The sequence below is a fragment of the Dendropsophus ebraccatus genome, chromosome 2 (genome assembly GCF_027789765.1).
Source record: "Dendropsophus ebraccatus isolate aDenEbr1 chromosome 2, aDenEbr1.pat, whole genome shotgun sequence".
Classification (NCBI taxonomy): Eukaryota; Metazoa; Chordata; class Amphibia; order Anura; family Hylidae; genus Dendropsophus; species Dendropsophus ebraccatus.
This window is the reverse complement of record NC_091455.1, coordinates 84,467,607-84,489,123: the sequence shown is the minus strand read 5'-3', so window position 1 is coordinate 84,489,123 and position 21,517 is coordinate 84,467,607. Positions and strand designations below refer to the sequence as shown.

Genomic DNA, 21,517 nt, shown 5'->3' with positions numbered 1-21,517 from the left:
TGACGTCATCCAGCACGTCCGTCATTCATTGGACGGACGGCCGCAGAGGCGCCACACTCCTCCAGCGCCTCTCTCCTGCCTCTCCTCACCCGGCGGTTCTTCAAGTTCACCCCAGCGGCACCAAGCTTAGATTGTGGGTGAGTACAACCGGAGGGACGGCAGGGGTGGCGGACGGCCAGTAATGTGTGTGGGGGGACCACGGCCTGGGCGGGGGATTGGTAGTGTGTCTGTTGTGATGGCGGCCAGGTGCGGTAGTCAGTGCGTGTGGTGTGCGAGGGGGGGGGGGGGGGTATGTATAGACTGCACAGTACCACTTCCCTCAGTGTCTGTATATATAGACTGCACAGTACCACTTCCCTCAGTGTGTATGTATAGACTGCACAGTACCACTTCCCTCAGTGTCTATGTATATATATATATATATATATATATAGACTGCACAGTACCACTTCCCTCAGTGTGTATGTATAGACTGCACAGTACCACTTCCATCAGTGTGTATGTATAGACTGCACAGTACCACTTCCCTCAGTGTCTGTATATATAGACTGCACAGTACCACTTCCCTCAGTGTCTGTATGTATAGACTGCACAGTACCACTTCCCTCAGTGTATGTATGTATATACACTGCACAGTACCACTTTCCTCAGTGTCTGTATGTATATACACTGCACAGTACCACTTCCCTCAGTGTCTGTATGTATATACACTGCACAGTACCACTTTCCTCAGTGTCTGTATGTATATACACTGCACAGTACCACTTCCCTCAGTGTCTGTATGTATATACACTGCACAGTACCACTTCCCTTAGTGTCTGTATGTATATACACTGCACAGTACCACTTCCCTCAGTGTGTGTGTATGTATACACTGCACAGTACCACTTCCCATATACATTGCCACAGGGGCTATATATCATCGGCTGCCGGGGGCTATATATATATATATATAGTAGATCATTGCCGGTAAGATGGCAGCTGGCTGAGGGAACACACCGGCAGCAGGGGGATATATGGTTGTCAAGTTGCAAGTTTCCATGTTGAATGTTTTCAAACTAAGAAAAGAAAGAATCTAAAGGAGGAGGATGCTGCCGTGGCCTCTGCACACAGTAAGTCCCATTTAACATAACATTAATTTTACATGTTTTAAAATGTTGGCGACCAAATATTCTATTTGGCGCCTAAATTTTTCAGGTTAGGAGCCAATGGCTCCTAGGTAAATTTTTTAGTCTGGAGCCCTGTCACTTCAATGGGACACCTGGACGATCTTAGGATGATACAGGCAGCTCCTCCCACTGCTACCCCTGCTCCTCCCCTTTCACTGTCTGTGCATATAATAGCACAGGCAGTGAGTGGGGAATGGGGAAGGGGGCGAGCGCTGACCACAGGTCGGCGTTCACTTCCTTCTCACATGGTGCCGTGTAATACGGCCCTAAGCCTAGATAAGCCCTTTAAGTTAGGAAAGCGGAGCTGTGATTCCCTGCTGTGGGCAAATCTCTTTAGTTTTTATCTTCAGCGGAAAGCAGTAGGGTACAGGCATGCCGTGTATAGAGAAAAGAAGATGATCTGCAATTATCCTCCACTCCCTGATGAGCTCAGGTGATAGGTATGGTGTTATCATATTTGCTTTCTATATGTCATATACTATATACATTCTTTATTTTTTCACTGAAATGGAACAAGTAGACAAGTTGTGTTTAAAAGTCAAATTTGGGTTTTTTTTTTACAGAAATAAAAAACAAAACTTTTTCCCTTATACAATGTCTACTTTAAAAAGAAAAATATATATAAAATTGATATTGCCGCATTCCGAACTACCTGTTACTGCACAGAAATAATAGGCCATTAATCCCACATGGTAAGAATGGTAAAGAAAAAACCCACAATGACTAGAAATGTGTTTTTACAGAGGTCAAGGCTCTTTGTGCTGCCTGCACAGGTATCCTAGGTCAGAAAGAACACCTGAGCTTCTACTCTAATGGCCAGGATTGGAGGGATTCTTAATAACTAGAGACCCACAGACATGACATTTTTTTCCACTGACAAGTATAATACACTCCAATTCAGAAAGAAGATTTGCAATGTATTGTAGAAGCAATCAAACAACCACACAATCCCATAGTGGGACTAGAAAAACACCAATAAAGTTAGTAATAATATGCACATTATTGATCATGCACTGACTGCTGATGTCCAAGTCAATACATTTAGTTTATTATTTATCCATAGTTTATTATGGATTAGGAATGTTTGAAAAATCTGGGTCATTTGTTGGTAACTTTATAGAAATATCTTGACAATTTTGGAGAAGGTTCAATCAAGATACCAGCGAGAAGAGAACTTTGCAAAGGTTATACATATGGAATTCCCAAAAATGAATCCTTAAAGGAACAGTGGCATATATGATTGGAAGAATGCTACAAATACAATAAAAATCATCCTACCAAAAGATAGATTTGTAATTGCCTTACAAAGTGGGCCAGACTTTTGCACACCTCTTCTAGTTGTGTCACCTCATAATTGGGACCACAGTGAAAACTAAAAGCAAAGTTGGATATAGAAAACTTGACACCACTGTTCAGTCTCACGGCAAGAGATACTGCTGTGTACATTAGGAATTTGGCAATAAAAGTGCAATATAACTGTATGGTGACAGAATGTGGCTATGTAATTATGTCATGTTACCAACTGGACATGACCTTACTGAGATAAGTAAAAAAAAAAAAAAAGTAGTTAAAAGATAACATAACAGATATTATATCCACTATTCATTTAAAGCAGCAGATATGAGCAGAAATGACACATAAATATTAGGATTATCTTCACTCCAGAAAGACTGGTCTCTAACATCACTTACTCCTATAGCTGGTAGTCTCTGGGTATAGCTTACAGCAATTTTCAGCTTCCAATCTGTCTCACCATCTAGTTGATCAGTGCGTATGAAGCATGAGCCTAAAAAGAAAGAAATATTGTAGCTAAACTAGTGTAAAAATAAACATGACACAAATACACAAAATATGAACAGCAATGCCAAAATATTAGATACAGTTAAGAAACAGCTTTCAGAATAAATAATCTGAAAATACAAAATTACTTTTAGGCTATGTTCAGACACTGTAATACAACGGATGTTGTTTGGTTTGGCCATTGGTTTAAAGCGTAACTGTCATTTCAGGGTCATTTTTCTGAAAACATTAAATATCAACAGTACAAGTGATTTCAAGAAACTCTGTAATAGGTTTTATGTACTGAAAAAGTTTCCTTCTGTACTGAAAAAGCAATCTCCCAGCCTCCCCCCTCACATCAGAAGCAGCAGGATTTCTGTCTCCATTATGTGGCTATGGAGAGGGGAGGGGCTGTTAGGAGTGACTGAGCACGGAGGATTTCTGCAAAGCACAACACCCTGCAATCTTCTCTCAGTAAGTTCATAGATAAGCACTGACCTTTCTGACCCCTGAATTTAGCGTTTTAGGTGCCCAGACAGTCTAGAAACAGCTGACCTTCATGTCACCTCTTCCTGCTCCCTCATCTCCCTCAGCCCCTCCCCCCTTCATAGGCTTACAATGGGAAGAGCAGAGCCCGTCTTCACTGGCTTCTCTGTAATGAAGACGTGTTTGCCTGATAATGCACAGATAAGTCAGGGGGGGAGATTGCTTCTTGAGAACAGAAGGAGGCTTTTTTGGCTGATGAAACCTATTACAGAGTTTCTTAAAATCACTTATACTACTGATTTCTGCAATAAAAAAAAACATGACAGTTACGCTTTAAGTGTCACGCAGCGGGCGCTGTATTAAGTGTTCCTTCGGCCGATAATCCAAAGGAACATTAATTCCCACCCATAGAAGTCTGCTGGCAGTATGGGTGTGAATGAAAATCAATTAACCATTGACACTGATTCACACTAAAAGCCATCAGGACGGCCACAGAGTGTGTCAACAGTGTACTTTCTACAGCCATTGTTCAAGAACTGCCGACGTAGAAAATAGACATGTTCATTATATTATACAGCCGCAGGATACAACAGCCGTAGTTGAAACACTGTGTGTGGAGATCAGCAAATTTACAGTAGAAACAAAGTGAATCGCCACTCTGCTCCAGGTGCTGGGAAAAGATGGATCCAGTCCTGGGCAAGTCCCCCCCCACTGAATCCATCTTTTCCCAGCACTCGGAGAGGAGCGGCACAGAGCGGCGCAGACTTCAAAGCACGCAACCTAAGCAGAATGAAGATAGGAACACAGCAATTTGCTTTGTTCCTACTGTAAATTCACTCATCCTTGTGTGCACAATAACGGCCTTTGTTCTATTGAAATCAATAAAAATGAATGAATTCAGAAACCTACACTACACGGCCGTAGGTTAGCTGTGTATGAGCTAGAGCCACAACCATGCCTAGGGGTGCTGGGTGAATGTCGGTATCCCACTGATCAGACGCTGTAAGCTTATCCTCATGATAGGTCCAGAAAGTAAAATGCCCGGAAAGCCTCTTTAAAGCTTTTTGGTTTTCAAAATGATATCAAGCTTTTGATAACTAAACTTCTTTGAGGTTTTACCCCCTTAAGGACAGAGCCAATTTAAATTTTTGCACTTCTGTTTTTTTCCTCCTTGTGCTTAAAAGGCCATAGCAGTTGCATTTTTTCACCTAGAACCCCACTAATTGTACTTTGCAATGACAGGCTGTATTTTTTCATAAAGTACACTGCGAAACCAGAAAAAAATTTAATGTGTGGTGAAATTGAAAAAAAAAAAGCATTTTGTTTATTTGGGGGGTATTTGTTTTTACACCGTTCGGCCTGGGGTAAAACTGACATGTTATATATGTTCCGCAAGTCGTTACGATTACCACGATATGTAACATGTATAACTTTGATTGTATCTGATGGCCTGTAAAAAATTCAAACCATTGTTAACATAAATATGTTCCTTAAAATCACTCCATTCCCATGCTTATAGCGCTTTTATCCTTTGGTCTATGGGGCTGTGTGAGGTGTCATTTTTTGCACCATGATCTGTACTTTCTATCAATACCTTGATTGCGCATATGCAACTTTTTGATCGCTTTTTCTGGACTTGATGCAACCAAAGATGCACAATTTTCCACTTTGGGACTTTTTTACGCTTACGCCGTTTACCGTGTGAGATCAAGAATGTGATAAATTAATAGTTTGGGCGATTACGCACGCGGCGATACAAAACATGTTTATTTATTTTTACATGGGAAAAAGGGGGTGAACTTTTATATTTTTTTCATCAATAATAACACTATTTTTTTTTCTTTTACACTTATACTAGAAGCCCCCCCCTGGGGGACTTCTAGTATAAGCACACTGATCTCTCATTGATCTATGCTGTATAGTTATACAGCATAGATCAATGAGATAGGCACTGGATTGCTTTCGGCTGCTGCAGCCAGAAGCAATCAAGTGCCGAGCGGGGGGGGTTTGCACTGGAAAATATAGGTCATAGAAGCAGTACTGTTGACTTTTGCAGGCTCTACTACCACATATATGTGACATCTATCTCTGCTTCTCTGACTTGACATTGTTCTTTTCCATGATACTTTGGATGTTTGTATGCATAATTTCATGTATCTGACCGTACTCCTGAATAAAAGGAATGTTAAAAGAAAGAAGAGTATCATTTTAAATATTGTTTAGAAATAAGACTTTACAGCTCAGATTTGCTAATGATTGATAAATGACAAAAACGAGTTAGCAGAAAATTGTGGGGTTAGGGCTGAACCCATAAATGATAAGGATATGGTAATCTAGGTTGGAGGGGATGTGACATCACCCAGGGAGGATGTGGCTAGAGCTCATTAGACAAGATCAAACCAAGCCTCCTCTGATATGATAGGATGATGTGTTGTCTATGGAGAGCGGCGGTGGCGGTTGTTCAAGAAGCTATAGACAGTATAAACTTAACTTTAACTTCCTGTCAGGGGTGAATCACACAAAACCACATTAGAGTCAGTACTATATTAGTGATAACACTATATTGGTAAGTTATATATCATGGGCTAATTTTTTTTTTTATTACAGTTTTCTGATATTGCAATATTTTCATGTTTTCTGTATTAGAGATGTAATACGATATCCAGACTCTATTTCAAACTATGAGCGAAAAGAAAAAAAAAAGTGAAACTGAATGCTTGTGCACGTGGTCATACGTTAAAAAAATTATGTTCAAAGAAATATTCAATTTGTAAAAAACTAAACTTTAGTACTGCATCTAAAACGGCTTTTCTAAACAGCCCTATACATGTCAGAATCTGGATGCAGTAGGTTTATTTTCTACTGGGTAAAAAAATACCAAGTGTGATTATACCATTTTAAGAAAGTGTCAGTTTACAATATGTAAAAATGTTTTGATCATTTTTGTGTATAAAATAATACAAAACTATTTTGTGGAGCATACATGCACGGAAATAAATAGCAGTTCTAGAGATCTAATGTCTTCTGATATCTTCACAGAACAAGATCTGTCATTTCATCCCTTATATCAGTGAACTAGATTGGCATATTACATTCACTTCATTAAGGTGGTTTTGCATCTCATGAAAAGGATGATTAAAAGTTTCCATTCCTTGTCTGCAGACTGTCTCTTTACCATCTTCACTATTGTTATTTGTAAGCTTTTGCGGGTTATCATGTCAAGATAACTTTGTAATCCCACAGTCCTGATTAGAATTCCAAAGTAATAATTCACTTTTTGCTGAAATCTTAATTTATTTGAAAAACAAATGATAATGTAAAAATAGTAATATGCCATGTTAGAGGGTTTCTATGTGATGAGACAAGTGTGAGCATTCTGGACAACAAAGCTGAATACAGGGCTTACATGCCACTTCTACTTTATTTATACTGAAGTTTCTAGCCATTTTTCAATATATTGTAATCCTGGTGTGGTCTAAACCTCTGTATTATGAGAATAGCAATCATTGATTATTTGGTATATTGTTTAACTCCTTAAAAACCCAGCCCAAAATGACCCAAAGGACTGTGCCAATTTTCATTTTTGCACTTTCGTTTTTTCCTCCTCCCCTTCTAAGAGCTCTAGCACTTTCATTTTCTATCTACAGGGCCATGTAAGGGCTTGTTTTTTTCAGGAATAGCTGTACTTTGTAATGGCACACAGAAAAAAAAGACAAATTTGGTCAGCTCTCCTAGAACACCATTCACACTAGGCAGGAGCACGTTGCTATGGCTGAAATTGTAAATACACAAAAACACACAAAAATTCAACAGCTCACCGCGAAGATACAGACCCACTACAGACATGAAAATAGTTAAAAGCAGCCCCCCCAACTGCTGGTACCAAGAGCCTCATTATTTTTGTGGAAGTTTTTTTGGCAGTTGGGGGGGTGGCTGCTTTTAACTATTTTCATGTCTGTAGTGGGTCTGTATCTTGGCATTGCGGTGAGCTGTTGCATTATTCTGTGTACTTTGTAATGGCGCCTTTCATTCTACCACAATAAGTATGAGAGAACCCCCAAAATATCATTTACGAAAAAAAATTGTGAAATTGGAAAAAAGTATGCAAAGTGTACCTTTTGGAAGGTTCCTGTGTCTATGTAATGTACTATATGGTAAAAGCGACATGATAACATTATTATATAGGTCAGCCCAAACACAACCATAGACAGGTTGAAAAGGATGTACCACGAGGTACATCTTCTTTAATCTGAACCGAAGGATCAAACGGAGGCGTCACGGGGAAGCCGGTGCCACGGTTCGTTTTTTCAGACCGCTGCCCGGTTCCTGTGCACGGTGCCGCTCTATGCACCGCAACAGGTGCTCAAGCACTGGAGGCTGGCCAGGCCACCCCCAGTGGGAGGGAATTCCCTCCCCTGTATGATGCGGCTCCCTTAGAATGAACGGAGCCGTGTCATACAGGGGAGGGAATTCTCTCCCACTGGGGGCGGGCCGGCCAGCCTCCAGTGCTTGAGCACCAGCCGGTTCCGGTGCATAGAATGGTGTACAGGAACCGGGCCGCGGCACCGGCTTCCCCGTGGCGGCGCCATTCGATCCGTCGGTTCAGATTAAAGAGGATGTACCTGGTGGTGCATCCTCTTTAAGGGTGCACACACAACTGATGCGCAGCAGATCTGCAGCAGATTTGATGGTGCAGATTTGATGCTGTGTTCAGTTATTTACATCAAATCTGATGCGTATCCGCTGCGTATCTGCAGCAGAAAATTCACTGTGATACGGTGTGTGTGAAGCTACCCTTACACAAATTTTCTTATGTTATATATATATATTTTTTTTATGAAATTCTTTTTTTTTGCAATTAATTATTAAGTGGCCCTATTGTGACGCTTATAACAGTTTTAGTTTTTCACCTAAGGGGCTGTATGGGGTGTCAATTTTTGCACCATGATCTCTAGTTTTTATCAATACCATATTTATGTATATTGGATGTTTTGACCACTTTTTATAAATTTTTTATAAATATAATGTAACAAAAAATAGTCAATCCTGGCGCCTTTATTTCTCTTTTCATTTTCGCCGTGCGGGATGACGATTGTTATATTTTAATAGATCGGACAATTAAGCATGTCACAGTATATAATATGTTGATTTAATTTTATATGTTTTATTTATATAATGGGATGGGGGGGGTGATTTTAATTTTAATTAGGGAAGGGGCTTTAGGGCAGTGATTTTCAACCTTTTTTGAGCCGCGGCACACTTTTTATACTTAAAAAATCCCGGGGCACACCACCAACCAAAATGGCACAAAATGACACTAAAACAGTACATATTATACATATAGTTCACGGAGTTCACTCTTGGGGGTTTTAAATCAGCTTCTTATCACCACAAGAGCTGCTTTTTAAGCCCTCAAGAGTGACATATGCCGGGCAGAGATCCTTTCAATAAATTATTCATTTTAAAAAAGTGAAATAAAAAAGGATAACCCCCTCATATATACAATCCCATGTAACCTCATACATACAGTGCCATGTATTCCCATATATATATATATATATATATATATATATATATATATATATATATATATATAACAGTCCCATGAAAACTCATACATACAGTCCCACGTATATGAGCACATAATTATCAGCACCATATACTGTGGTGATGTGCACTGTATAGCCACAGTATATGGTGCTGATAATTATGTGGCTCATATAACTGCAGTATAAAGGGGTACAATGAGACGTACTATGGCCATGAGGCCAGAGTACAAGTGCCCCCTGCTTTGCCCTCATACAGTAATAATGCCCCCTGCAGTATGCCCCATATAATAATAATGCCCCCTGCAGTATGCCCCCATATAATAATAATGCCCCCTGCAGTATGCCCCCATATAATAATAATGCCCTCTGCAGTATGCCCCCATATATTAATAATGCCCTCTGCAGTATGCCCCCATATATTAATAATGCCCTCTGCAGTATGCCCCCATATAATGCCCCCTGCAGTATGCCCCCATATAATGCCCCCTGCAGTATGCCCCCATATATTAATGCCCCCTGCAGTATGCCCCCATATATTAATGCCCCCTGCAGTATGCCCCCATATAATGCCCCCTGCAGTATGCCCCCATATAATGCCCCCTGCAGTATGCCCCCATATATTAATGCCCCCTGCAGGATGCCCCCATATAATGCCCCCTGCAGTATGCCCCCATATAATGCCCCCTGCAGTATGCCCCCATATATTAATGCCCCCTGCAGTATGCCCCCATATATTAATGTCCCCTGCAGTATGCCCCCATATAATGCCCCTTGCAGTATGCCCCCCATATAATGCCCCCTGCAGTATGCCCCCATATATTAATAATGCCCTCTGCAGTATGCCCCCCATATAATGCCCCCTGCAGTATGCCCCCATATATTAATAATGCCCTCTGCAGTATGCCCCCATATATTAATGTCCCCTGCAGTATGCCCCCATATAATGCCCCCTGCAGTATGCCCCCATATAATGCCCCCTGCAGTATGCCCCCATATATTAATGCCCCCTGCAGTATGCCCCCATATATTAATGCCCCCTGCAGTATGCCCCCATATAATGCCCCCTGCAGTATGCCCCCATATAATGCCCCCTGCAGTATGCCCCCATATATTAATGCCCCCTGCAGTATGCCCCCATATATTAATGTCCCCTGCAGTATGCCCCCATATAATGCCCCTTGCAGTATGCCCCCCATATAATGCCCCCTGCAGTATGCCCCCATATAATGCCCCCTGCAGTATGAGAATATGCACCAATAGTTTTAAAAAAAACAAAACAACAAACCATCATACTCACCTAATCGGCGCTGTGTGTTCTCCCTCCTCTTCAGGCTCCGTCCTGTGAGCCGCGGCGACTGAACCTCCGGCAGGCGTGATGACGTCACATCATCACGCCTGCCTGAGAGGTCACGTCCCGGCCTCCCATAGGCTGCTGGCATGAAGTGCCGCGGCCTATGGGAGTCAATGTCAGAGCAGGACGCTGACAGGTCCTGCTCTGACATTGTGCGCGATTGAATGTTTCGCCCGCTCACTGTGTGAGCGGGCGGAACATCAATCCATCGGCATATCCCTAGAAGCTGCGCGGCCGCAGCTTCTAGGGATATTAAAGGGACAGTTTCTAATTTCCGACCGGGATCCCGCGGCACAGCTGGCGGGTTCTCACGGCACACCAGTGTGCCGCGGCACCCCGGTTGGGAAACGCTGCTTTAGGGTATGTTTAACCCTTTAAGGTCAAAGCCAATTTTCGTTTTTGCGCTTTTGCTTTTTCCATTTTATGTTTAAAAGTCCATAGCGCTTGCATTTTTTCACCTAGAGACTTATATGTGCGCTTATTTTTTGCGAAACAAATTGTACTTTGCAATGACAGGCATTATTTTTGCATAAAATATGCTGCGAAACAAAAAAAAAATCATTTGCGCTGTCAAATTGAAAAAAAAAACGAATTTCTTTTGATTTCGGGGAGTTTTGCATTTACGCTGTATGGTAAAACTGACTTGTTATGCATATTCCTCAAGTCGTTACAATGATATGTAACATGTATCTGATGGATTTTAAAAAATTCAAACCATTGTTAACAAATATATGTTCCTCTATTCCCATGCTTATAGCGCTTTTATTCTTCAGTCTATGGGGCTGTGTGAGGTGTCATTTTTTGCGCCATGATGTGTTCTTTCTATCGGTACCTTGATTGTTCATATGCGACTTTTTGATCACTTTTTATTACATTTTTTCTGGATTTGATGCAACCAAAAATGCGCAATTTTGCACTTTGGAATTTTTTTGCGCTGACGCTGTTTACCGTGCGAGATCAGGAATGTGAATAGTTTGGGCGATTACGTGCGTGGCGATACCAAATATGTATATTTATTTGTTTATTTATTAATTTATATTTATAAAATGGGAAAAGGGGGGTGATTTGGACTTTTATTAGGGGAGGGTTTTTTTTATTAATAAAAACACTTTTTTACTCTTTTTTTTTTTTACATAAACTAGAAGCCCCCCCCTGGGGGACTTGTATATACACAGCACTGATCTGTCATAGAGATCAATGCTGTGTATATACACAGCAAAGATCGATTACATCGGTCATAGATTGCTTTGGCCTACTGCAGGCCACAGCAATCTATTGCCGAGCCGGGATCAGCGTCATTGCGACGCTGAGGCCCGGCACGGGCAGAAGAACGGAGATCCCACCCTCTAGAGACCAGGGATGTGAAGTGTAAAGCACTTCAATGCAGCTGTCAGGTTTGACATTAGCCGGCGCGGCAACGGGACCCACGCCGGCTAATAGAGGCACTGCGTTTTCGCTTTTTCCTCCTTGTGCTTAAAAGGCCATAGAACTTGACTTTTTGACCTAGAAACCCACATGAGCCCTTTTTTTTGCGCCAATAATTGTACTTTGCAATGACAGGCTGAATTTGTTCATAAAGTACACTGCAAAACCAGAAAAAAATTAAATGCATGGTAAAAATGGGAAAAAAATGAATGAATGATAGGGATGAGCTGCTGGACCTTAATCTAAGAAATCTTTGCTGATTTTCAGCTTTTTGAATCTACTTTCATATGTAGCTTAAAACTATAGAGATATCATGAAAAAGGGTTACCTAAAATTGTCATTACAATTGCCAGTAAATTTCTTTAAGAAGGAATCTCTTTATATGTGCACAATAAAGTATTACAGCGTGTGTCTACGCACACACAATACCAGGCTGTCTCTGCAGTCATGCTTACCGAAAAGGTAAGGCCACAGTGAGCTAAAACTCCAGCATGCAACAAGACAGTAAGATAAAGTGTAGCTTTTTAAAATACAGTGCCAGTAAAATCCATATGGCAAGTCTATACCCTGGGAGATGCTCTTTAGAAAGGGTAGGTAGGGCCAGGTTATACAAACAAGATAGTAGATAGTCATACATACATACATACTTTTATGGAAGAAAGTATTATTCTAACTAGTACTGCAATAATAAACACTCCAGTCTCATGTTACCACTTTCATATAAGACTCTGCCTTGGCCTCTTTATGTTTCTTGTCAATGGCCCCTTCCATCCATCAATTTCATTTAGAATTATAGTATAGATCAATATGGTTCAAGACCAATGTGGCTCTTGTGAATGGTTGACTGCACACTATGACATGTATTGGCCTCCTGCATTTCCTCTCCACTTCAGCAGTTAATTTCATCAATAACTTCTCATAGACTGGTTTCCTATTATCAAGCGAAAAAACAGTATTGTGCCAACCTTACTACCATCAAAACTAAAAGCATCAAGGAAAAACATCCTTTTCAGACTTAATAGTAGCAAACACAGATGAAAAAATTATTATTGTCCATCCTAGGCCTTGGGTTTTAGAAACAGCTTTCTGAAAACACACGGTGTTAAGGACATATATTTAGTGAAGTCATTACAATATGGCACTGACCTAAACATATAGAGATGGTTACACTCCTTAAAGCTTACATTAGTAAACACTAGCTAACTCCTTTTGTACCTCACCCAATGAAGTACTGACACGAGCCTTAGTAGAACAACCCCTGCCCCCAGGATCCACTGGTGTCAGAAAGTTATACAGATTTGTAATTTACTTTAGTTTAAAAATATCCAGTCCTATACTACTTATCAGCTGCTCTATGTCCTGCAAAAAGTGGTGTATTCTCTCCAGTCTGACACAGCGCTCTCTGCTGCCACCTCTGTCCATGTCAGGAACTGTCCAGAGCAGTAGAGGTTTTCTATGGGGATTTGCTTCTACTCTAGATAGTTGAGGTGGCAGCAGAGAGCACTGTGCCAGACTGTTAAAGAATACACCACTTCCCAAAGGACATACAGCAGAACTGGAAGATTTTTAAATAGAAGTAAATTACAAATCTATTTAACTTTGATTTATAAAAAAAAATACATAAATAAATAAAGATTTTTGCCGTAGTTCCCCATTAATAAAGAACAATATTTGGCAGTACATTTTATCTGACATGAACAGTGGAAGCTTTTAGCAGTTTCAGTTACACTCATATATTGCCCCTGTCTACATTTGATAAGAGATTACACTAAAGATCTGCTGTCTAAGTGGAGGAGTAAGGATACATAGGTTACTGCTTGCTTACTCGTTGACCTTGCCGTGTGGTCTGGACAAATATGTCGGCAGTAGAAGTGCTAATACAGCTGTTATGACACTGTAAATTGAGCAATGAGGTTACAAAAATCTTTGGGATTAGAAAAGGGAAAAGGGCCATAAATCACATTAAAAGCTGCAAAATGGGCTTTGCACATAGGGTTTTTTTTATATCTACAGTAAATGATAAGGGGAAAAAGCAAAACTGAAACAATGCACAATGTAATCTACGTAATAATATATATATATATATATATATATATATATATATATATACATACATATATATAAATATACACATTGACGCTTCTGTTCAGTTGGCAAACTACAATTACACTATTGGGGAGCACTTTATTTACTGGAATCCTGGAAAAAAACTAATCTAATCTCTAATTATTTGCAATAATTATCTAATTTATGTGACTGAAACAGAATCATTCCAAACATAACACTCAAATAAGACTTTGTTCACATCATGTTTCAGGCATATGCAGTATTCATATTGGAAGTGTGCCAATAAACATTCTGCACATATGTATGCATGTGTGTGGCAATAATGTTACAAACAAATGTGAGAGGATTTATAATGAGATCAGAACCTACACTAAAATATTAAAGAGCACCATCCTACAGGGGGAGATGAAATCTGAAAGAGATACCAGGGATTACAAAAAGAAAAATGTCAATATGTAAAAATCGGTTGGGTCCAAAGGATACCAATCTAAAATTGAATGTAAAAAAAGAAAAACTGCATTGGGAAAAAAAAAGTGTCAGATGTTAAAGCATTTCTGTACCCACTATCTGCCCTCCCCAAACCACTTGTACCATCAGATAGCTGCTTTTAATCCAAGATCTGTCCTGGGGGCCATTTGTCAGGTGAATATCCTAAAAAACTACTTTTAAACTTGCAGCCCTGTGTCAAATTGGTGTGGCCTAGATAGTGTGTGCCCTAGGATTGCACCGCCTCTCTGTCCCTCGTTCCCGCCCTCTTCATCATTAGAAATGTCCCGGGGCAGGATTTCTCCTATTCATCACCTGTCTGAACATCTGCAAAGAGTTTGTATGTTTTCTCCGTGTTTGCATGTGTTTCCTCCTGGTACTCCGGTTTCTCCCACACCCAAACATACTGATAGGTAAATTTAGATTGTGAGTCCTACTGGGGACAGGGAGCAATAATTTGCAAAACTACGTGAAATGCTGCAAGATCTGTGTGCGCTATACAAATAAAAGCATTATTATTATTATTATTATTATTAAAGCACTGCACATGGGCCTTAACTATCCAGCGCATGTGCAGTGTTCAGACAGGTGATGAATAGGGTGATGAATAGGAGAAATTGTTTTAAGGGCATTCCTAATGATGAGGAGGGACAGAGGGGTGTCACAATCCGAGGGCATGAGTACTCTAGGCCACGCCAATTTGACACAACGCTGCAAGTTTAAAAGTTGTTTTTTTAGGGCAATAACTGCATCACCTGCCGAACGGACCCCGGGACAGATCTTGGATCAAAAGCAGGTATCTGACGGTACAAGTGGTTTAGGGGGGTTAGATTGTGGGAACAGAGACGCTTAAATATCCTGAACAATGTAAAAAAAAAGTTATTAGCGAAGTGCATGATGTTTTAGGAGTAAGGGTGCGTTCACACGCAACGGCTCCGCAGCGTATTTCTCGCTGCGAATTCGTACACTCTATGGGCAGACAAACTCGCAGCAGGATGGACATCCCGCCGTCGGAGCATATACTTCACCTTCTCCATGCTTGGGGCTCTCGGCACGTCCCACTCGGCCAATTAGTGCACTGCCCCACTGCAGCACACTGATTGGCTGAATGGGACAAGAGGACGCCGGGAGCCCCGAAGCAAGCCAGAGCATGGAGAAGGTGATGTATGCGCTCCGGCAGGAGGTTTAACGAAGCGGGCTGCGGACATACTCACAGCGGGATGTCCATCCCACTGCGAGTTTGTCTGCCCAGGCTGTACAGGGCAGGGATTCACAGCGAGAAATCCGCTGCAGATCTATTACGTGTGAACACACCCTAAGGCTGGGTTCACACTACGTATATTTCAGTCAGTATTGTGGTCCTCATATTGCAACCAAAACCAGGAGTGGATTAAAAACACAGAAAGGATCTGTTCACACAATGTTGAAATTGAGTGGATGGCCGCCATATAACAGTAAATAACGGCCATTATTTCAATACAACAGCCGTTGTTTTAAAATAACGGCAAATATTTGCCATTAAACGGCGGCCATCCACTCAATTTCAAAATTGTGTGAACAGATCCTTTCTGTGTTTTTAATCCACTCCTGGTTTTGGTTGCAATATGAGGACCACAATACTGACTGAAATATACGTAGTGTGAACTCAGCCTAAAAGTAAATTTGACTTAAAACAACATCAAACATGTAGGTCTATACCAATAAGCAAAAAATGAGGCCCAAATTTACTATTACTACTACATGACTTTCTCCACTATTTTTAGACTATTGTTACACGTTTTTTGATGTCCCCTCCAGGTGCAACAAAAGAAGTTGGGACTTAAATAAAAGAGAAGGGGGTCTGCAAGCACCAAAAATATGCCAAAATCTTGGGATATGTTTCTGGTTTGAAGTGAGACAACCAGTAACTGGTCTAACAGCTAGACAGCCTTCAGATACACCAATGCTCATCAAACAGCCTAATATATTTTGAACGCCAGAAGGTGTTTGGCCAAGTAAGGTCGATAATCATTTCATGTAATAGGGCCTTTAGATTTTGCTTGCCTAGGATTATCTACTTGGTACCTGTAGTTCTATACGCAGATCCTGACCTACTATTTACTTTTGACTAAGCTTTTGCACAGTTTATCTATACACCTCATCAGGGATTTGTGGTTATGCCTTTTTCCTGTTTACCGATTTAGAATTGTGGCTACATCTGACAACACTCCTTTCCTGCCGTCTCATTCTAGTCCCGTAATCTCGTCTGTGTCCTGTCCTTGCCCCAGCATCTGGCTGCCAACTGATGACAATCTGGGACTGGGACCTGGGGATACCCTGGAGCAAAGTCCAAACCTACTTGTAGGGGTTAAGACTACTTTAAATTCTGCCCTTAGTTTGGCCAGCACCAAACCATGTGTTGTTGGAATCCACTACCTCAGCCTTGAGAGTCTAGGCAATAAAACTATAAAATTTGTGGTCAGCATGCTTCCATTGCAGACTGAAACTAAACCTTAGAATGTGGTAATGTACACGTGGCATGAACATCGATCGTTGCTTGACACAGCTGGTGCTTGACGTGTCAAACAATGGCCGATGTCTCAGATGTTCACCTGCAGTATCGAACGGGTGAACATCACTTCATTTTAAATTGGAATGTGGGCACATTAGGGTGTGCTCGCACTCCAATTAGCTATAGAGCACAATGTAAAGTACGTCCGGAAGCCGTACTTTACATTGTGTGCACAGGCTATCTTGTATGGCTGCTGTTCACTGAATAGCGGCCGCACAAAATAGATATGTCAGTTTTTCTCTGCGGCCACATAGAAAATCGTAGTGTATACAGAGTGTGTACACTACAGACGGTGTTCTATACATTGCAATGTAATCGCACACTATCAATAAACAACATTATTGCAAGTTACAATAACGGCTGTTTACTGTAAAAATACAGTATGCGAATGTGGCCTAAAGGTACACCTATGTATATAGACTGTATTTGCTCTTCTACAAGGGCCATGGTTGTTTAACTATATTTTGAGAGTACCTTCACACTAACGATAATCACTGCAGGACTGCCCAGTGATTGGCTGAGCAGGCTGTCACTGAGCGAGGGACTAGATCCGGTGCCAGAACGCATGGGGAAGTGTGGACAGGTAAGCATGGCTGCTTTATTGTTTTTGTTTTATTGCACTATAGCTCAAGGTTATGGATTCAATTCTTGCAATGGGATGAAAATTTGATGCAAAAATGGAGTGCAATGGACTTGGTAATTAGTATCACGGAGGATTTTGCTGTTATACAGTACGTTTAAAGGGGCCTTTACTGAAATTTACTTACAACTGAAGTGTACAAAAAAAAAAGGCATCAAGCTAAACTTGTAAAAAAAAAATATTTTTTTTTTGTTCTAAAACAAATAAAAGTTAAATTCTGTAAAGAACCCACATGTCTAATTATTCATTTATAACATAACCTCTACACAAAGTAGAAAACTTAACTTAGGGGAAAATATGTTGCTTACCTTCTCTTTATCTCTAAAGACTTGTTTCGAATAAATTTTTCACAGCGCCGAACATTAGCTACAACAAACGCCGGTTAAGCCTCAGCAAAACTGAATTATTAAATCTGCCTGTCTATATCCTGTTACCGTCTACTTATGAATACTTGATTTTATTTTGTATAATTGACAAGAGTTGTCAGGAAACGATGGTTTTCATGGCAATCAAATTACAATCGGCAGGTATGAGTGTCACACAGAAGAGCCCGTGTCATGTGTTGATACATTCATTGATAAGCTTTTCTGAAAAGGGGCACGTTATTATGTCATAAATTGCTGCACGGTGCCTAGAAACCTGTAACAGTGAAAGAAGGAATAAAGAAAAAATCCACGCACACCAAACAAACAAAGGGGAAAGTAAAATATTTCACTGGTTGTGCAGTAAAATTATAAGCAGGCGTGCCGATGTTTAGTGTCAAAGCAGTGGTGTCGGGTACATCCCTGTGTCAAATGGCATACTTAGCTTTGATAGCAACTGATAAAAAGAACTGTCATATACTGCAAACATTGAAGCTATAATGTCATCACCTGGGACAACAGAGAAAAGCATATTGACATTTATAAGAGATTGATGAAAATGAGTTCTAAAGCATTCATTTCTCCTAATACCACAGAAGGAACTATGTTCACTCAAGAGATATTTGATCTGAATTAGGAAACTGATGAAGCGATTGATTAATTGGAATTTAAGCCATCAGTCACCGGATCCATCAACAGATTCATTTACATTTTAAACAATCAGCTGATGGGCCAATCGGATCCTGCGTATTAATACACTTTCAATATGATACCACTGAACTCATCACAATTCTTTATTGACAGGAGCACAGATGCTTTTAATCCGGCCTTGATCACACTGCATATATTTGAGGATTTCTTTATTGACGTTTGTGTTTAAGCAGTATGTTGTCGTATTAAATACTTTATGGAATATATCTAAATGCAGCAACAGTACGGTTTAATTAAAGCGGATACGTGTCTCAAATCACTTGTTGAGTCCGCAGGAAGCGCATATTGGCAGGCTGCAAACAAAGATTCATTTGTGTGCAAATTGGATACTGAATTTTATAAAGACATAATCCAAACGTGAAGAATAAAATACTGCTGCAGGACCCAATACACTAGTTTAATATGCTTAAAGGGGTACATATGCAGCTATACAGATATCATACAAAACTATGGAAAAACACCTAGTACTAGTCACTTTAGAAAAAATCCTAAAAAGTCAGATCTAATTGTGGCCTTTTGTAAAGATATATATATATATATATATATATATATATATATATATATATATATCCATGCATCGTATACAAGCAGGGTAAAAGCTGCAAAACAGGCACAATTATTATAGCAAATATGCTGACATTGCTAATGCAGACATGGAATTGAGGTTGGAAGATGCTGAAGAAAAAGTCCTGGCACAAGCGCTTACAATGTAAAGTGTAAGGAATAGAAACATGAGGTATGGGTGAGGTGTAAACTGATAGCAGATTAGTTCTGCACTGGTAACTGAAGAGACACACCGAGACAAGGCTTAGGTTGCCTTTAAAGCTCTACAGGGTAGTGAAGAACTGAACAGATAATGGTAGATCATAAGAGAATACTGGAGGGTGATTAATATGACCAAGTGATTAAAGCGGTATATGGCGGTGACACATACAGAAGGGACATTGGGATTAGGATGGTGTCTATCCACACTGCAGCATTCAACTTGCACTAGCATTGTAGTGGTATCAGGGGTGTGAATAGCTTTTCAGCTTGGGATCGCAATATGTGATGCTTGTACACACCCATATTGCTCTTACATAGCAGTTGTGGTTTTGATCCAGAAGGAAAACTAAATATATATGAAATATTTCACAATGGTCCACTCTCACTTCAAACACATTTAACTATCCAAGCAGGCCAAGATCTTTTAGGCTTGGTACACACTTCTGCCAGGGGTCAGACAATCTGTTTAACCTTTAGAGGACCCGGCCAATTTCAATTTTTGCATTTTCGTTTTTTCCTCCTTGTGTTTAAAAGGCCATAGCACTTGCATTTTTTCACCTAGAGACCCACATGAGTCCTTATTTTTTGTGCCACTAATTGTACTTTGCAATGACAGGCTGAATTTTTCCATAAAGTACACTGCGAAACCAGGAAAAAAATTCAAAGTGTGGTGAAATTGGAAAAAAAAAATGCATTTCTTTTATTAGGGGGGTTTGTGTTTTTACGTCGTTTGCCCTGGGGTAAAACTGACTTATTATATATGTTCCTCAAGTCGTTCAAACCATTGTTAACAAATATATGTCACTTAAAATCGCTCCATTCCCAGGCTTATAGCGCTTTTATCCTTTGGTCTATGGGGCTGTGTGAGGTGTCATTTTTTGCGCCATGATGTTTACTTTCTATCGGTACCTTTATTGCGCATATGCGACTTTTTGATCGCTTTTTATTACAATTTTTCTGGATTTGATGCGACCAAAAATGTGCAATTTTGCACTTTGGGATTTTTTGGCGCTTACGCCATTTACCGTGCGAGATCAGGAATGTGATAAATTAATAGTTCGGGCGATTACGGACACGGCTATAGCAAACATGTTTATTTCTTTATTTGTTTATTTTTATTTAAAACCTGGGGAAAGGGGGGTGATTCTGACTTTTATTAGGGGAGGGGGCTTTTTACTTATAACATCACTTTTATTTTTACTTTTACACATATACTAGAAGCCCCCCTGGGGGACTTCTAGTATATACACTTAGATCTCTCATTGAGATCTTTGCTGTATACTTATACAGCAAAGATCAATGAGATCGGCACTCGTTTGCTTCCGGCTGCTGCAGCCGAAAACAAACCAGTGCCGAGTCGGGGACGGCGCCATCTTGGAGAGGTCCCCGGCCGGCAGCAGGTACGGAGATCGCTCACCCACTAGACACCAGGGAAGTGCTGTAGCCGGTAATCGGAGGCAGCTGTCATCTTTGACAGCTGCCTCCGATTACCTGATTAGCTGGCACGGCGATCACACCGTGCCTGCTAATAGCCGCAATCCCGGGCTACATGCAGCACCCGGGTGAAGCACCGCGGCGGTTCAGAGCGCGGCCGCCGCACGGCCCCGCTCTGAATGCGGGGAGGCGGCCCTGGACGTACGGGTACGTCCAGGGTCGCCTAAGGGTTAAAGTGACTCTGTACCCACAATCTATCCCCCCCAGACCACTTGTACCTTCAGATTGCTGATTTTAATCAAAGATCTGTCCTGCGGTACGTTCGGCAGGTAATGCAGTTATTTTCCTAAAAAACAACTGTAAAACTTGCAGCCCTATGTCAAATTGGCATGGCCTAGAGTGACTGTGCACTAGGCTGGCACAACCACTCTGTCCCTCCTCCCCGCCTTCTCATCATTAGGAATGCTCCAGGCAGATTTTCTCCTATTCCTCACCTGTGTGAGCACAGCACGTGTGCTGGATCGTTAAGGCACCTGCAGAGGAATAGGAAAAATCCTGCCAGTGGCATACCTAATAATGAAGAGGGTGGGGAGGAGGGATCGAGGGGTGGTGCAAGGTTAAGGCACAGATACTCCAGGCCACATCAGTTTGACAGACGGCTGCAAGTTTAAAAGTTGTTTTTTAGGACAATAACTGCATCACCTGCCGAACGGACCCCAGGACAGATCTTGGATTAAAAGCA

The 21,517-nt window shown here is 40.9% G+C and overlaps 1 protein-coding gene across 3 annotated transcripts in view; it reads right to left on the bottom strand.

Annotated features, from left to right (window-relative positions):
* The window catches only part of ATP9B (ATPase phospholipid transporting 9B (putative)), a 242,507-nt gene that overhangs the window by 166,672 nt on the left and 54,318 nt on the right, over positions 1-21,517 (bottom strand). For all 3 annotated transcript variants that reach the window (XM_069957885.1, XM_069957883.1, XM_069957884.1), the window contains exon 8: positions 2,861-2,955. In XM_069957885.1, the coding sequence (XP_069813986.1) occupies positions 2,861-2,955 (95 nt within the window). The remainder of the gene's footprint in view (positions 1-2,860; positions 2,956-21,517) is intronic.